This window comes from Pan paniscus, chromosome 1 (genome assembly GCF_029289425.2).
Source record: "Pan paniscus chromosome 1, NHGRI_mPanPan1-v2.0_pri, whole genome shotgun sequence".
In the NCBI taxonomy this organism is placed as follows: Eukaryota; Metazoa; Chordata; class Mammalia; order Primates; family Hominidae; genus Pan; species Pan paniscus.
The window spans coordinates 199,491,218-199,508,069 of NC_073249.2; the positions used below are offsets into that span (position 1 = coordinate 199,491,218).

Below are 16,852 nucleotides of genomic sequence, written 5' to 3' on the forward strand. Positions count from 1 at the left end.
TCTCACAGGGGAATGGATGGCTGGGAGGAGTGGGAAGGATTAGGAGAAGGGCCTGGCTACCCTATGATGGCTCTCTCACAGGGGAATGGATGGCTGGGAGGAGTGGGAAGGATTAGGAGAAGGGCCTGGCTACCCTATGATGGCTCTCTCACAGGGGAATGGATGGCTGGGAGGAGTGGGAAGGATTAGGAGAAGGGCCTGGCTACCCTATGATGGCTCTCTCACAGGGGAATGGATGGCTGGGAGGAGTGGGAAGGATTAGGAGAAGGGCCTGGCTACCCTATGATGGCTCTCTCACAGGGGAATGGATGGCTGGGAGGAGTGGGAAGGATTAGGAGAAGGGCCTGGCTACCCTATGATGGCTCTCTCACAGGGGAATGGATGGCTGGGAGGAGTGGGAAGGATTAGGAGAAGGGCCTGGCTACCCTATGATGGCTCTCTCACAGGGGAATGGATGGCTGGGAGGAGTGGGAAGGATTAGGAGAAGGGCCTGGCTACCCTATGATGGCTCTCTCACAGGGGAATGGATGGCTGGGAGGAGTGGGAAGGATTAGGAGAAGGGCCTGGCTACCCTATGATGGCTCTCTCACAGGGGAATGGATGGCTGGGAGGAGTGGGAAGGATTAGGAGAAGGGCCTGGCTACCCTATGATGGCTCTCTCACAGGGGAATGGATGGCTGGGAGGAGTGGGAAGGATTAGGAGAAGGGCCTGGCTACCCTATGATGGCTCTCTCACAGGGGAATGGATGGCTGGGAGGAGTGGGAAGGATTAGGAGAAGGGCCTGGCTACCCTATGATGGCTCTCTCACAGGGGAATGGATGGCTGGGAGGAGTGGGAAGGATTAGGAGAAGGGCCTGGCTACCCTATGATGGCTCTCTCACAGGGGAATGGATGGCTGGGAGGAGTGGGAAGGATTAGGAGAAGGGCCTGGCTACCCTATGATGGCTCTCTCACAGGGGAATGGATGGCTGGGAGGAGTGGGAAGGATTAGGAGAAGGGCCTGGCTACCCTATGATGGCTCTCTCACAGGGGAATGGATGGCTGGGAGGAGTGGGAAGGATTAGGAGAAGGGCCTGGCTACCCTATGATGGCTCTCTCACAGGGGAATGGATGGCTGGGAGGAGTGGGAAGGATTAGGAGAAGGGCCTGGCTACCCTATGATGGCTCTCTCACAGGGGAATGGATGGCTGGGAGGAGTGGGAAGGATTAGGAGAAGGGCCTGGCTACCCTATGATGGCTCTCTCACAGGGGAATGGATGGCTGGGAGGAGTGGGAAGGATTAGGAGAAGGGCCTGGCTACCCTATGATGGCTCTCTCACAGGGGAATGGATGGCTGGGAGGAGTGGGAAGGATTAGGAGAAGGGCCTGGCTACCCTATGATGGCTCTCTCACAGGGGAATGGATGGCTGGGAGGAGTGGGAAGGATTAGGAGAAGGGCCTGGCTACCCTATGATGGCTCTCTCACAGGGGAATGGATGGCTGGGAGGAGTGGGAAGGATTAGGAGAAGGGCCTGGCTACCCTATGATGGCTCTCTCACAGGGGAATGGATGGCTGGGAGGAGTGGGAAGGATTAGGAGAAGGGCCTGGCTACCCTATGATGGCTCTCTCACAGGGGAATGGATGGCTGGGAGGAGTGGGAAGGATTAGGAGAAGGGCCTGGCTACCCTATGATGGCTCTCTCACAGGGGAATGGATGGCTGGGAGGAGTGGGAAGGATTAGGAGAAGGGCCTGGCTACCCTATGATGGCTCTCTCACAGGGGAATGGATGGCTGGGAGGAGTGGGAAGGATTAGGAGAAGGGCCTGGCTACCCTATGATGGCTCTCTCACAGGGGAATGGATGGCTGGGAGGAGTGGGAAGGATTAGGAGAAGGGCCTGGCTACCCTATGATGGCTCTCTCACAGGGGAATGGATGGCTGGGAGGAGTGGGAAGGATTAGGAGAAGGGCCTGGCTACCCTATGATGGCTCTCTCACAGGGGAATGGATGGCTGGGAGGAGTGGGAAGGATTAGGAGAAGGGCCTGGCTACCCTATGATGGCTCTCTCACAGGGGAATGGATGGCTGGGAGGAGTGGGAAGGATTAGGAGAAGGGCCTGGCTACCCTATGATGGCTCTCTCACAGGGGAATGGATGGCTGGGAGGAGTGGGAAGGATTAGGAGAAGGGCCTGGCTACCCTATGATGGCTCTCTCACAGGGGAATGGATGGCTGGGAGGAGTGGGAAGGATTAGGAGAAGGGCCTGGCTACCCTATGATGGCTCTCTCACAGGGGAATGGATGGCTGGGAGGAGTGGGAAGGATTAGGAGAAGGGCCTGGCTACCCTATGATGGCTCTCTCACAGGGGAATGGATGGCTGGGAGGAGTGGGAAGGATTAGGAGAAGGGCCTGGCTACCCTATGATGGCTCTCTCACAGGGGAATGGATGGCTGGGAGGAGTGGGAAGGATTAGGAGAAGGGCCTGGCTACCCTATGATGGCTCTCTCACAGGGGAATGGATGGCTGGGAGGAGTGGGAAGGATTAGGAGAAGGGCCTGGCTACCCTATGATGGCTCTCTCACAGGGGAATGGATGGCTGGGAGGAGTGGGAAGGATTAGGAGAAGGGCCTGGCTACCCTATGATGGCTCTCTCACAGGGGAATGGATGGCTGGGAGGAGTGGGAAGGATTAGGAGAAGGGCCTGGCTACCCTATGATGGCTCTCTCACAGGGGAATGGATGGCTGGGAGGAGTGGGAAGGATTAGGAGAAGGGCCTGGCTACCCTATGATGGCTCTCTCACAGGGGAATGGATGGCTGGGAGGAGTGGGAAGGATTAGGAGAAGGGCCTGGCTACCCTATGATGGCTCTCTCACAGGGGAATGGATGGCTGGGAGGAGTGGGAAGGATTAGGAGAAGGGCCTGGCTACCCTATGATGGCTCTCTCACAGGGGAATGGATGGCTGGGAGGAGTGGGAAGGATTAGGAGAAGGGCCTGGCTACCCTATGATGGCTCTCTCACAGGGGAATGGATGGCTGGGAGGAGTGGGAAGGATTAGGAGAAGGGCCTGGCTACCCTATGATGGCTCTCTCACAGGGGAATGGATGGCTGGGAGGAGTGGGAAGGATTAGGAGAAGGGCCTGGCTACCCTATGATGGCTCTCTCACAGGGGAATGGATGGCTGGGAGGAGTGGGAAGGATTAGGAGAAGGGCCTGGCTACCCTATGATGGCTCTCTCACAGGGGAATGGATGGCTGGGAGGAGTGGGAAGGATTAGGAGAAGGGCCTGGCTACCCTATGATGGCTCTCTCACAGGGGAATGGATGGCTGGGAGGAGTGGGAAGGATTAGGAGAAGGGCCTGGCTACCCTATGATGGCTCTCTCACAGGGGAATGGATGGCTGGGAGGAGTGGGAAGGATTAGGAGAAGGGCCTGGCTACCCTATGATGGCTCTCTCACAGGGGAATGGATGGCTGGGAGGAGTGGGAAGGATTAGGAGAAGGGCCTGGCTACCCTATGATGGCTCTCTCACAGGGGAATGGATGGCTGGGAGGAGTGGGAAGGATTAGGAGAAGGGCCTGGCTACCCTATGATGGCTCTCTCACAGGGGAATGGATGGCTGGGAGGAGTGGGAAGGATTAGGAGAAGGGCCTGGCTACCCTATGATGGCTCTCTCACAGGGGAATGGATGGCTGGGAGGAGTGGGAAGGATTAGGAGAAGGGCCTGGCTACCCTATGATGGCTCTCTCACAGGGGAATGGATGGCTGGGAGGAGTGGGAAGGATTAGGAGAAGGGCCTGGCTACCCTATGATGGCTCTCTCACAGGGGAATGGATGGCTGGGAGGAGTGGGAAGGATTAGGAGAAGGGCCTGGCTACCCTATGATGGCTCTCTCACAGGGGAATGGATGGCTGGGAGGAGTGGGAAGGATTAGGAGAAGGGCCTGGCTACCCTATGATGGCTCTCTCACAGGGGAATGGATGGCTGGGAGGAGTGGGAAGGATTAGGAGAAGGGCCTGGCTACCCTATGATGGCTCTCTCACAGGGGAATGGATGGCTGGGAGGAGTGGGAAGGATTAGGAGAAGGGCCTGGCTACCCTATGATGGCTCTCTCACAGGGGAATGGATGGCTGGGAGGAGTGGGAAGGATTAGGAGAAGGGCCTGGCTACCCTATGATGGCTCTCTCACAGGGGAATGGATGGCTGGGAGGAGTGGGAAGGATTAGGAGAAGGGCCTGGCTACCCTATGATGGCTCTCTCACAGGGGAATGGATGGCTGGGAGGAGTGGGAAGGATTAGGAGAAGGGCCTGGCTACCCTATGATGGCTCTCTCACAGGGGAATGGATGGCTGGGAGGAGTGGGAAGGATTAGGAGAAGGGCCTGGCTACCCTATGATGGCTCTCTCACAGGGGAATGGATGGCTGGGAGGAGTGGGAAGGATTAGGAGAAGGGCCTGGCTACCCTATGATGGCTCTCTCACAGGGGAATGGATGGCTGGGAGGAGTGGGAAGGATTAGGAGAAGGGCCTGGCTACCCTATGATGGCTCTCTCACAGGGGAATGGATGGCTGGGAGGAGTGGGAAGGATTAGGAGAAGGGCCTGGCTACCCTATGATGGCTCTCTCACAGGGGAATGGATGGCTGGGAGGAGTGGGAAGGATTAGGAGAAGGGCCTGGCTACCCTATGATGGCTCTCTCACAGGGGAATGGATGGCTGGGAGGAGTGGGAAGGATTAGGAGAAGGGCCTGGCTACCCTATGATGGCTCTCTCACAGGGGAATGGATGGCTGGGAGGAGTGGGAAGGATTAGGAGAAGGGCCTGGCTACCCTATGATGGCTCTCTCACAGGGGAATGGATGGCTGGGAGGAGTGGGAAGGATTAGGAGAAGGGCCTGGCTACCCTATGATGGCTCTCTCACAGGGGAATGGATGGCTGGGAGGAGTGGGAAGGATTAGGAGAAGGGCCTGGCTACCCTATGATGGCTCTCTCACAGGGGAATGGATGGCTGGGAGGAGTGGGAAGGATTAGGAGAAGGGCCTGGCTACCCTATGATGGCTCTCTCACAGGGGAATGGATGGCTGGGAGGAGTGGGAAGGATTAGGAGAAGGGCCTGGCTACCCTATGATGGCTCTCTCACAGGGGAATGGATGGCTGGGAGGAGTGGGAAGGATTAGGAGAAGGGCCTGGCTACCCTATGATGGCTCTCTCACAGGGGAATGGATGGCTGGGAGGAGTGGGAAGGATTAGGAGAAGGGCCTGGCTACCCTATGATGGCTCTCTCACAGGGGAATGGATGGCTGGGAGGAGTGGGAAGGATTAGGAGAAGGGCCTGGCTACCCTATGATGGCTCTCTCACAGGGGAATGGATGGCTGGGAGGAGTGGGAAGGATTAGGAGAAGGGCCTGGCTACCCTATGATGGCTCTCTCACAGGGGAATGGATGGCTGGGAGGAGTGGGAAGGATTAGGAGAAGGGCCTGGCTACCCTATGATGGCTCTCTCACAGGGGAATGGATGGCTGGGAGGAGTGGGAAGGATTAGGAGAAGGGCCTGGCTACCCTATGATGGCTCTCTCACAGGGGAATGGATGGCTGGGAGGAGTGGGAAGGATTAGGAGAAGGGCCTGGCTACCCTATGATGGCTCTCTCACAGGGGAATGGATGGCTGGGAGGAGTGGGAAGGATTAGGAGAAGGGCCTGGCTACCCTATGATGGCTCTCTCACAGGGGAATGGATGGCTGGGAGGAGTGGGAAGGATTAGGAGAAGGGCCTGGCTACCCTATGATGGCTCTCTCACAGGGGAATGGATGGCTGGGAGGAGTGGGAAGGATTAGGAGAAGGGCCTGGCTACCCTATGATGGCTCTCTCACAGGGGAATGGATGGCTGGGAGGAGTGGGAAGGATTAGGAGAAGGGCCTGGCTACCCTATGATGGCTCTCTCACAGGGGAATGGATGGCTGGGAGGAGTGGGAAGGATTAGGAGAAGGGCCTGGCTACCCTATGATGGCTCTCTCACAGGGGAATGGATGGCTGGGAGGAGTGGGAAGGATTAGGAGAAGGGCCTGGCTACCCTATGATGGCTCTCTCACAGGGGAATGGATGGCTGGGAGGAGTGGGAAGGATTAGGAGAAGGGCCTGGCTACCCTATGATGGCTCTCTCACAGGGGAATGGATGGCTGGGAGGAGTGGGAAGGATTAGGAGAAGGGCCTGGCTACCCTATGATGGCTCTCTCACAGGGGAATGGATGGCTGGGAGGAGTGGGAAGGATTAGGAGAAGGGCCTGGCTACCCTATGATGGCTCTCTCACAGGGGAATGGATGGCTGGGAGGAGTGGGAAGGATTAGGAGAAGGGCCTGGCTACCCTATGATGGCTCTCTCACAGGGGAATGGATGGCTGGGAGGAGTGGGAAGGATTAGGAGAAGGGCCTGGCTACCCTATGATGGCTCTCTCACAGGGGAATGGATGGCTGGGAGGAGTGGGAAGGATTAGGAGAAGGGCCTGGCTACCCTATGATGGCTCTCTCACAGGGGAATGGATGGCTGGGAGGAGTGGGAAGGATTAGGAGAAGGGCCTGGCTACCCTATGATGGCTCTCTCACAGGGGAATGGATGGCTGGGAGGAGTGGGAAGGATTAGGAGAAGGGCCTGGCTACCCTATGATGGCTCTCTCACAGGGGAATGGATGGCTGGGAGGAGTGGGAAGGATTAGGAGAAGGGCCTGGCTACCCTATGATGGCTCTCTCACAGGGGAATGGATGGCTGGGAGGAGTGGGAAGGATTAGGAGAAGGGCCTGGCTACCCTATGATGGCTCTCTCACAGGGGAATGGATGGCTGGGAGGAGTGGGAAGGATTAGGAGAAGGGCCTGGCTACCCTATGATGGCTCTCTCACAGGGGAATGGATGGCTGGGAGGAGTGGGAAGGATTAGGAGAAGGGCCTGGCTACCCTATGATGGCTCTCTCACAGGGGAATGGATGGCTGGGAGGAGTGGGAAGGATTAGGAGAAGGGCCTGGCTACCCTATGATGGCTCTCTCACAGGGGAATGGATGGCTGGGAGGAGTGGGAAGGATTAGGAGAAGGGCCTGGCTACCCTATGATGGCTCTCTCACAGGGGAATGGATGGCTGGGAGGAGTGGGAAGGATTAGGAGAAGGGCCTGGCTACCCTATGATGGCTCTCTCACAGGGGAATGGATGGCTGGGAGGAGTGGGAAGGATTAGGAGAAGGGCCTGGCTACCCTATGATGGCTCTCTCACAGGGGAATGGATGGCTGGGAGGAGTGGGAAGGATTAGGAGAAGGGCCTGGCTACCCTATGATGGCTCTCTCACAGGGGAATGGATGGCTGGGAGGAGTGGGAAGGATTAGGAGAAGGGCCTGGCTACCCTATGATGGCTCTCTCACAGGGGAATGGATGGCTGGGAGGAGTGGGAAGGATTAGGAGAAGGGCCTGGCTACCCTATGATGGCTCTCTCACAGGGGAATGGATGGCTGGGAGGAGTGGGAAGGATTAGGAGAAGGGCCTGGCTACCCTATGATGGCTCTCTCACAGGGGAATGGATGGCTGGGAGGAGTGGGAAGGATTAGGAGAAGGGCCTGGCTACCCTATGATGGCTCTCTCACAGGGGAATGGATGGCTGGGAGGAGTGGGAAGGATTAGGAGAAGGGCCTGGCTACCCTATGATGGCTCTCTCACAGGGGAATGGATGGCTGGGAGGAGTGGGAAGGATTAGGAGAAGGGCCTGGCTACCCTATGATGGCTCTCTCACAGGGGAATGGATGGCTGGGAGGAGTGGGAAGGATTAGGAGAAGGGCCTGGCTACCCTATGATGGCTCTCTCACAGGGGAATGGATGGCTGGGAGGAGTGGGAAGGATTAGGAGAAGGGCCTGGCTACCCTATGATGGCTCTCTCACAGGGGAATGGATGGCTGGGAGGAGTGGGAAGGATTAGGAGAAGGGCCTGGCTACCCTATGATGGCTCTCTCACAGGGGAATGGATGGCTGGGAGGAGTGGGAAGGATTAGGAGAAGGGCCTGGCTACCCTATGATGGCTCTCTCACAGGGGAATGGATGGCTGGGAGGAGTGGGAAGGATTAGGAGAAGGGCCTGGCTACCCTATGATGGCTCTCTCACAGGGGAATGGATGGCTGGGAGGAGTGGGAAGGATTAGGAGAAGGGCCTGGCTACCCTATGATGGCTCTCTCACAGGGGAATGGATGGCTGGGAGGAGTGGGAAGGATTAGGAGAAGGGCCTGGCTACCCTATGATGGCTCTCTCACAGGGGAATGGATGGCTGGGAGGAGTGGGAAGGATTAGGAGAAGGGCCTGGCTACCCTATGATGGCTCTCTCACAGGGGAATGGATGGCTGGGAGGAGTGGGAAGGATTAGGAGAAGGGCCTGGCTACCCTATGATGGCTCTCTCACAGGGGAATGGATGGCTGGGAGGAGTGGGAAGGATTAGGAGAAGGGCCTGGCTACCCTATGATGGCTCTCTCACAGGGGAATGGATGGCTGGGAGGAGTGGGAAGGATTAGGAGAAGGGCCTGGCTACCCTATGATGGCTCTCTCACAGGGGAATGGATGGCTGGGAGGAGTGGGAAGGATTAGGAGAAGGGCCTGGCTACCCTATGATGGCTCTCTCACAGGGGAATGGATGGCTGGGAGGAGTGGGAAGGATTAGGAGAAGGGCCTGGCTACCCTATGATGGCTCTCTCACAGGGGAATGGATGGCTGGGAGGAGTGGGAAGGATTAGGAGAAGGGCCTGGCTACCCTATGATGGCTCTCTCACAGGGGAATGGATGGCTGGGAGGAGTGGGAAGGATTAGGAGAAGGGCCTGGCTACCCTATGATGGCTCTCTCACAGGGGAATGGATGGCTGGGAGGAGTGGGAAGGATTAGGAGAAGGGCCTGGCTACCCTATGATGGCTCTCTCACAGGGGAATGGATGGCTGGGAGGAGTGGGAAGGATTAGGAGAAGGGCCTGGCTACCCTATGATGGCTCTCTCACAGGGGAATGGATGGCTGGGAGGAGTGGGAAGGATTAGGAGAAGGGCCTGGCTACCCTATGATGGCTCTCTCACAGGGGAATGGATGGCTGGGAGGAGTGGGAAGGATTAGGAGAAGGGCCTGGCTACCCTATGATGGCTCTCTCACAGGGGAATGGATGGCTGGGAGGAGTGGGAAGGATTAGGAGAAGGGCCTGGCTACCCTATGATGGCTCTCTCACAGGGGAATGGATGGCTGGGAGGAGTGGGAAGGATTAGGAGAAGGGCCTGGCTACCCTATGATGGCTCTCTCACAGGGGAATGGATGGCTGGGAGGAGTGGGAAGGATTAGGAGAAGGGCCTGGCTACCCTATGATGGCTCTCTCACAGGGGAATGGATGGCTGGGAGGAGTGGGAAGGATTAGGAGAAGGGCCTGGCTACCCTATGATGGCTCTCTCACAGGGGAATGGATGGCTGGGAGGAGTGGGAAGGATTAGGAGAAGGGCCTGGCTACCCTATGATGGCTCTCTCACAGGGGAATGGATGGCTGGGAGGAGTGGGAAGGATTAGGAGAAGGGCCTGGCTACCCTATGATGGCTCTCTCACAGGGGAATGGATGGCTGGGAGGAGTGGGAAGGATTAGGAGAAGGGCCTGGCTACCCTATGATGGCTCTCTCACAGGGGAATGGATGGCTGGGAGGAGTGGGAAGGATTAGGAGAAGGGCCTGGCTACCCTATGATGGCTCTCTCACAGGGGAATGGATGGCTGGGAGGAGTGGGAAGGATTAGGAGAAGGGCCTGGCTACCCTATGATGGCTCTCTCACAGGGGAATGGATGGCTGGGAGGAGTGGGAAGGATTAGGAGAAGGGCCTGGCTACCCTATGATGGCTCTCTCACAGGGGAATGGATGGCTGGGAGGAGTGGGAAGGATTAGGAGAAGGGCCTGGCTACCCTATGATGGCTCTCTCACAGGGGAATGGATGGCTGGGAGGAGTGGGAAGGATTAGGAGAAGGGCCTGGCTACCCTATGATGGCTCTCTCACAGGGGAATGGATGGCTGGGAGGAGTGGGAAGGATTAGGAGAAGGGCCTGGCTACCCTATGATGGCTCTCTCACAGGGGAATGGATGGCTGGGAGGAGTGGGAAGGATTAGGAGAAGGGCCTGGCTACCCTATGATGGCTCTCTCACAGGGGAATGGATGGCTGGGAGGAGTGGGAAGGATTAGGAGAAGGGCCTGGCTACCCTATGATGGCTCTCTCACAGGGGAATGGATGGCTGGGAGGAGTGGGAAGGATTAGGAGAAGGGCCTGGCTACCCTATGATGGCTCTCTCACAGGGGAATGGATGGCTGGGAGGAGTGGGAAGGATTAGGAGAAGGGCCTGGCTACCCTATGATGGCTCTCTCACAGGGGAATGGATGGCTGGGAGGAGTGGGAAGGATTAGGAGAAGGGCCTGGCTACCCTATGATGGCTCTCTCACAGGGGAATGGATGGCTGGGAGGAGTGGGAAGGATTAGGAGAAGGGCCTGGCTACCCTATGATGGCTCTCTCACAGGGGAATGGATGGCTGGGAGGAGTGGGAAGGATTAGGAGAAGGGCCTGGCTACCCTATGATGGCTCTCTCACAGGGGAATGGATGGCTGGGAGGAGTGGGAAGGATTAGGAGAAGGGCCTGGCTACCCTATGATGGCTCTCTCACAGGGGAATGGATGGCTGGGAGGAGTGGGAAGGATTAGGAGAAGGGCCTGGCTACCCTATGATGGCTCTCTCACAGGGGAATGGATGGCTGGGAGGAGTGGGAAGGATTAGGAGAAGGGCCTGGCTACCCTATGATGGCTCTCTCACAGGGGAATGGATGGCTGGGAGGAGTGGGAAGGATTAGGAGAAGGGCCTGGCTACCCTATGATGGCTCTCTCACAGGGGAATGGATGGCTGGGAGGAGTGGGAAGGATTAGGAGAAGGGCCTGGCTACCCTATGATGGCTCTCTCACAGGGGAATGGATGGCTGGGAGGAGTGGGAAGGATTAGGAGAAGGGCCTGGCTACCCTATGATGGCTCTCTCACAGGGGAATGGATGGCTGGGAGGAGTGGGAAGGATTAGGAGAAGGGCCTGGCTACCCTATGATGGCTCTCTCACAGGGGAATGGATGGCTGGGAGGAGTGGGAAGGATTAGGAGAAGGGCCTGGCTACCCTATGATGGCTCTCTCACAGGGGAATGGATGGCTGGGAGGAGTGGGAAGGATTAGGAGAAGGGCCTGGCTACCCTATGATGGCTCTCTCACAGGGGAATGGATGGCTGGGAGGAGTGGGAAGGATTAGGAGAAGGGCCTGGCTACCCTATGATGGCTCTCTCACAGGGGAATGGATGGCTGGGAGGAGTGGGAAGGATTAGGAGAAGGGCCTGGCTACCCTATGATGGCTCTCTCACAGGGGAATGGATGGCTGGGAGGAGTGGGAAGGATTAGGAGAAGGGCCTGGCTACCCTATGATGGCTCTCTCACAGGGGAATGGATGGCTGGGAGGAGTGGGAAGGATTAGGAGAAGGGCCTGGCTACCCTATGATGGCTCTCTCACAGGGGAATGGATGGCTGGGAGGAGTGGGAAGGATTAGGAGAAGGGCCTGGCTACCCTATGATGGCTCTCTCACAGGGGAATGGATGGCTGGGAGGAGTGGGAAGGATTAGGAGAAGGGCCTGGCTACCCTATGATGGCTCTCTCACAGGGGAATGGATGGCTGGGAGGAGTGGGAAGGATTAGGAGAAGGGCCTGGCTACCCTATGATGGCTCTCTCACAGGGGAATGGATGGCTGGGAGGAGTGGGAAGGATTAGGAGAAGGGCCTGGCTACCCTATGATGGCTCTCTCACAGGGGAATGGATGGCTGGGAGGAGTGGGAAGGATTAGGAGAAGGGCCTGGCTACCCTATGATGGCTCTCTCACAGGGGAATGGATGGCTGGGAGGAGTGGGAAGGATTAGGAGAAGGGCCTGGCTACCCTATGATGGCTCTCTCACAGGGGAATGGATGGCTGGGAGGAGTGGGAAGGATTAGGAGAAGGGCCTGGCTACCCTATGATGGCTCTCTCACAGGGGAATGGATGGCTGGGAGGAGTGGGAAGGATTAGGAGAAGGGCCTGGCTACCCTATGATGGCTCTCTCACAGGGGAATGGATGGCTGGGAGGAGTGGGAAGGATTAGGAGAAGGGCCTGGCTACCCTATGATGGCTCTCTCACAGGGGAATGGATGGCTGGGAGGAGTGGGAAGGATTAGGAGAAGGGCCTGGCTACCCTATGATGGCTCTCTCACAGGGGAATGGATGGCTGGGAGGAGTGGGAAGGATTAGGAGAAGGGCCTGGCTACCCTATGATGGCTCTCTCACAGGGGAATGGATGGCTGGGAGGAGTGGGAAGGATTAGGAGAAGGGCCTGGCTACCCTATGATGGCTCTCTCACAGGGGAATGGATGGCTGGGAGGAGTGGGAAGGATTAGGAGAAGGGCCTGGCTACCCTATGATGGCTCTCTCACAGGGGAATGGATGGCTGGGAGGAGTGGGAAGGATTAGGAGAAGGGCCTGGCTACCCTATGATGGCTCTCTCACAGGGGAATGGATGGCTGGGAGGAGTGGGAAGGATTAGGAGAAGGGCCTGGCTACCCTATGATGGCTCTCTCACAGGGGAATGGATGGCTGGGAGGAGTGGGAAGGATTAGGAGAAGGGCCTGGCTACCCTATGATGGCTCTCTCACAGGGGAATGGATGGCTGGGAGGAGTGGGAAGGATTAGGAGAAGGGCCTGGCTACCCTATGATGGCTCTCTCACAGGGGAATGGATGGCTGGGAGGAGTGGGAAGGATTAGGAGAAGGGCCTGGCTACCCTATGATGGCTCTCTCACAGGGGAATGGATGGCTGGGAGGAGTGGGAAGGATTAGGAGAAGGGCCTGGCTACCCTATGATGGCTCTCTCACAGGGGAATGGATGGCTGGGAGGAGTGGGAAGGATTAGGAGAAGGGCCTGGCTACCCTATGATGGCTCTCTCACAGGGGAATGGATGGCTGGGAGGAGTGGGAAGGATTAGGAGAAGGGCCTGGCTACCCTATGATGGCTCTCTCACAGGGGAATGGATGGCTGGGAGGAGTGGGAAGGATTAGGAGAAGGGCCTGGCTACCCTATGATGGCTCTCTCACAGGGGAATGGATGGCTGGGAGGAGTGGGAAGGATTAGGAGAAGGGCCTGGCTACCCTATGATGGCTCTCTCACAGGGGAATGGATGGCTGGGAGGAGTGGGAAGGATTAGGAGAAGGGCCTGGCTACCCTATGATGGCTCTCTCACAGGGGAATGGATGGCTGGGAGGAGTGGGAAGGATTAGGAGAAGGGCCTGGCTACCCTATGATGGCTCTCTCACAGGGGAATGGATGGCTGGGAGGAGTGGGAAGGATTAGGAGAAGGGCCTGGCTACCCTATGATGGCTCTCTCACAGGGGAATGGATGGCTGGGAGGAGTGGGAAGGATTAGGAGAAGGGCCTGGCTACCCTATGATGGCTCTCTCACAGGGGAATGGATGGCTGGGAGGAGTGGGAAGGATTAGGAGAAGGGCCTGGCTACCCTATGATGGCTCTCTCACAGGGGAATGGATGGCTGGGAGGAGTGGGAAGGATTAGGAGAAGGGCCTGGCTACCCTATGATGGCTCTCTCACAGGGGAATGGATGGCTGGGAGGAGTGGGAAGGATTAGGAGAAGGGCCTGGCTACCCTATGATGGCTCTCTCACAGGGGAATGGATGGCTGGGAGGAGTGGGAAGGATTAGGAGAAGGGCCTGGCTACCCTATGATGGCTCTCTCACAGGGGAATGGATGGCTGGGAGGAGTGGGAAGGATTAGGAGAAGGGCCTGGCTACCCTATGATGGCTCTCTCACAGGGGAATGGATGGCTGGGAGGAGTGGGAAGGATTAGGAGAAGGGCCTGGCTACCCTATGATGGCTCTCTCACAGGGGAATGGATGGCTGGGAGGAGTGGGAAGGATTAGGAGAAGGGCCTGGCTACCCTATGATGGCTCTCTCACAGGGGAATGGATGGCTGGGAGGAGTGGGAAGGATTAGGAGAAGGGCCTGGCTACCCTATGATGGCTCTCTCACAGGGGAATGGATGGCTGGGAGGAGTGGGAAGGATTAGGAGAAGGGCCTGGCTACCCTATGATGGCTCTCTCACAGGGGAATGGATGGCTGGGAGGAGTGGGAAGGATTAGGAGAAGGGCCTGGCTACCCTATGATGGCTCTCTCACAGGGGAATGGATGGCTGGGAGGAGTGGGAAGGATTAGGAGAAGGGCCTGGCTACCCTATGATGGCTCTCTCACAGGGGAATGGATGGCTGGGAGGAGTGGGAAGGATTAGGAGAAGGGCCTGGCTACCCTATGATGGCTCTCTCACAGGGGAATGGATGGCTGGGAGGAGTGGGAAGGATTAGGAGAAGGGCCTGGCTACCCTATGATGGCTCTCTCACAGGGGAATGGATGGCTGGGAGGAGTGGGAAGGATTAGGAGAAGGGCCTGGCTACCCTATGATGGCTCTCTCACAGGGGAATGGATGGCTGGGAGGAGTGGGAAGGATTAGGAGAAGGGCCTGGCTACCCTATGATGGCTCTCTCACAGGGGAATGGATGGCTGGGAGGAGTGGGAAGGATTAGGAGAAGGGCCTGGCTACCCTATGATGGCTCTCTCACAGGGGAATGGATGGCTGGGAGGAGTGGGAAGGATTAGGAGAAGGGCCTGGCTACCCTATGATGGCTCTCTCACAGGGGAATGGATGGCTGGGAGGAGTGGGAAGGATTAGGAGAAGGGCCTGGCTACCCTATGATGGCTCTCTCACAGGGGAATGGATGGCTGGGAGGAGTGGGAAGGATTAGGAGAAGGGCCTGGCTACCCTATGATGGCTCTCTCACAGGGGAATGGATGGCTGGGAGGAGTGGGAAGGATTAGGAGAAGGGCCTGGCTACCCTATGATGGCTCTCTCACAGGGGAATGGATGGCTGGGAGGAGTGGGAAGGATTAGGAGAAGGGCCTGGCTACCCTATGATGGCTCTCTCACAGGGGAATGGATGGCTGGGAGGAGTGGGAAGGATTAGGAGAAGGGCCTGGCTACCCTATGATGGCTCTCTCACAGGGGAATGGATGGCTGGGAGGAGTGGGAAGGATTAGGAGAAGGGCCTGGCTACCCTATGATGGCTCTCTCACAGGGGAATGGATGGCTGGGAGGAGTGGGAAGGATTAGGAGAAGGGCCTGGCTACCCTATGATGGCTCTCTCACAGGGGAATGGATGGCTGGGAGGAGTGGGAAGGATTAGGAGAAGGGCCTGGCTACCCTATGATGGCTCTCTCACAGGGGAATGGATGGCTGGGAGGAGTGGGAAGGATTAGGAGAAGGGCCTGGCTACCCTATGATGGCTCTCTCACAGGGGAATGGATGGCTGGGAGGAGTGGGAAGGATTAGGAGAAGGGCCTGGCTACCCTATGATGGCTCTCTCACAGGGGAATGGATGGCTGGGAGGAGTGGGAAGGATTAGGAGAAGGGCCTGGCTACCCTATGATGGCTCTCTCACAGGGGAATGGATGGCTGGGAGGAGTGGGAAGGATTAGGAGAAGGGCCTGGCTACCCTATGATGGCCCTCCTATTGGGGATGGAGGGCTGGGAGGAGTGGAGAGGATTAGGAGAAGGGCCTGGGTACCCTATGATGGCCCTCCTACAGGGTGTGGAAGGCTGGGAGGAGTGGGAAGGATTCGGAAAAGGGCCTGGGTACCGGCTCCACTGGTGGCTCAGCGCTGGGGTGCTGAGACATCAGAGCCAACACTCATCCCTTCTCTGGGGCAGGAGATCCAGTGAACCTGCTCCGGTGCCAGGAAGGTGAGGCAGCCCTTGCAGGAACCAGGAACTTGGGATCACATGGTGTTGGGTGTTGGCAGACCCCCAAGTGTGGCCAAGATCCTCCCCACAGCCTCCTCAGAACCCTTCTTCAGGGACCTGAAGGAGCCAAGAGGGTCCCTAGGGTCCCATACTTGTTCCAGTGCCTGGGGGTGGGGGTCAGGGAATAACCTGGGCACCACCCCCAGTCCGTCTCCCCTTTCCCAGGCCCCAGAAACTGCCAGGAGCTGTTGAGCCAGGGCGCCACCTTGAGCGGCTGGTACCATCTGTGCCTACCTGAAGGCAGGGCCCTCCCAGTCTTTTGTGACATGGACACCGAGGGGGGTGGCTGGCTGGTGAGTGTCTGAGAAATGGGCTAACAGGCCAGGCCCACTGGTCACTTCTCCCCCTTGGCCCCTAGGGGAGCCAGAACCCACCAGAGCAAGGCATTTCCTAGAGGAATTCACTGACAAATGTTTAGTGAGCCCCCAGTGGGACCTGAAGAAGTATAAGGGCTTCACAGAAGAGGTGCCATTTGAAAAGACCTTAAGTTGAGTGCAGTAGCTCACGCCTGTAATCCCAGCTACTTGGGAGGCTGAGGCAAGAGAATTGCCTGAACCCAGGAGGTGGAGGTTGCAGTGAGCCGAGTTCTTGCCATTGCACTCCAGCCTGGGTGAAAAGAGTGAAACTCTGTCTCAAAAAAAAAAAGATAAAAAAAAAAATAGGGTAGGGAGGGGCATTCCAGCTAGAAGTAAAGATAAACTCAGGGAGGCAGCAGAGTAAAAGGTTTGCAGGGAACGCGTGAGTGAGCTGAGAGCAGGCGTGGGTGTCGGCTAAAGTCTGCCGGCACTGACGGAACATGGATTGAGGACCTCTGTAAAGGCCAGTTCATGGAAGGCACTAAATGATCAACTTAAGAAGTGTGCAGGGCGCCCAGACGCAGTGGTTGGCTGGACGTGGTGGCTCACGCCTATAATCCCAGCACTTTGGGAGGCCAA

The 16,852-nt window shown here is 57.5% G+C and overlaps 1 protein-coding gene across 2 annotated transcripts in view; it reads left to right on the forward strand.

The window, feature by feature from the left end:
- The window catches only part of FCN3 (ficolin 3), a 38,430-nt gene that overhangs the window by 18,172 nt on the left and 3,406 nt on the right, over positions 1-16,852 (forward strand). Inside the window, exons 4-5 of one of the 2 annotated variants that reach the window (XM_003809479.5) lie at positions 15,825-15,857; positions 16,083-16,210. In XM_003809479.5, the coding sequence (XP_003809527.3) occupies positions 15,825-15,857; positions 16,083-16,210 (161 nt within the window). The remainder of the gene's footprint in view (positions 1-15,824; positions 15,858-16,082; positions 16,211-16,852) is intronic. The other variant, XM_063593718.1, reaches the window with a different exon arrangement.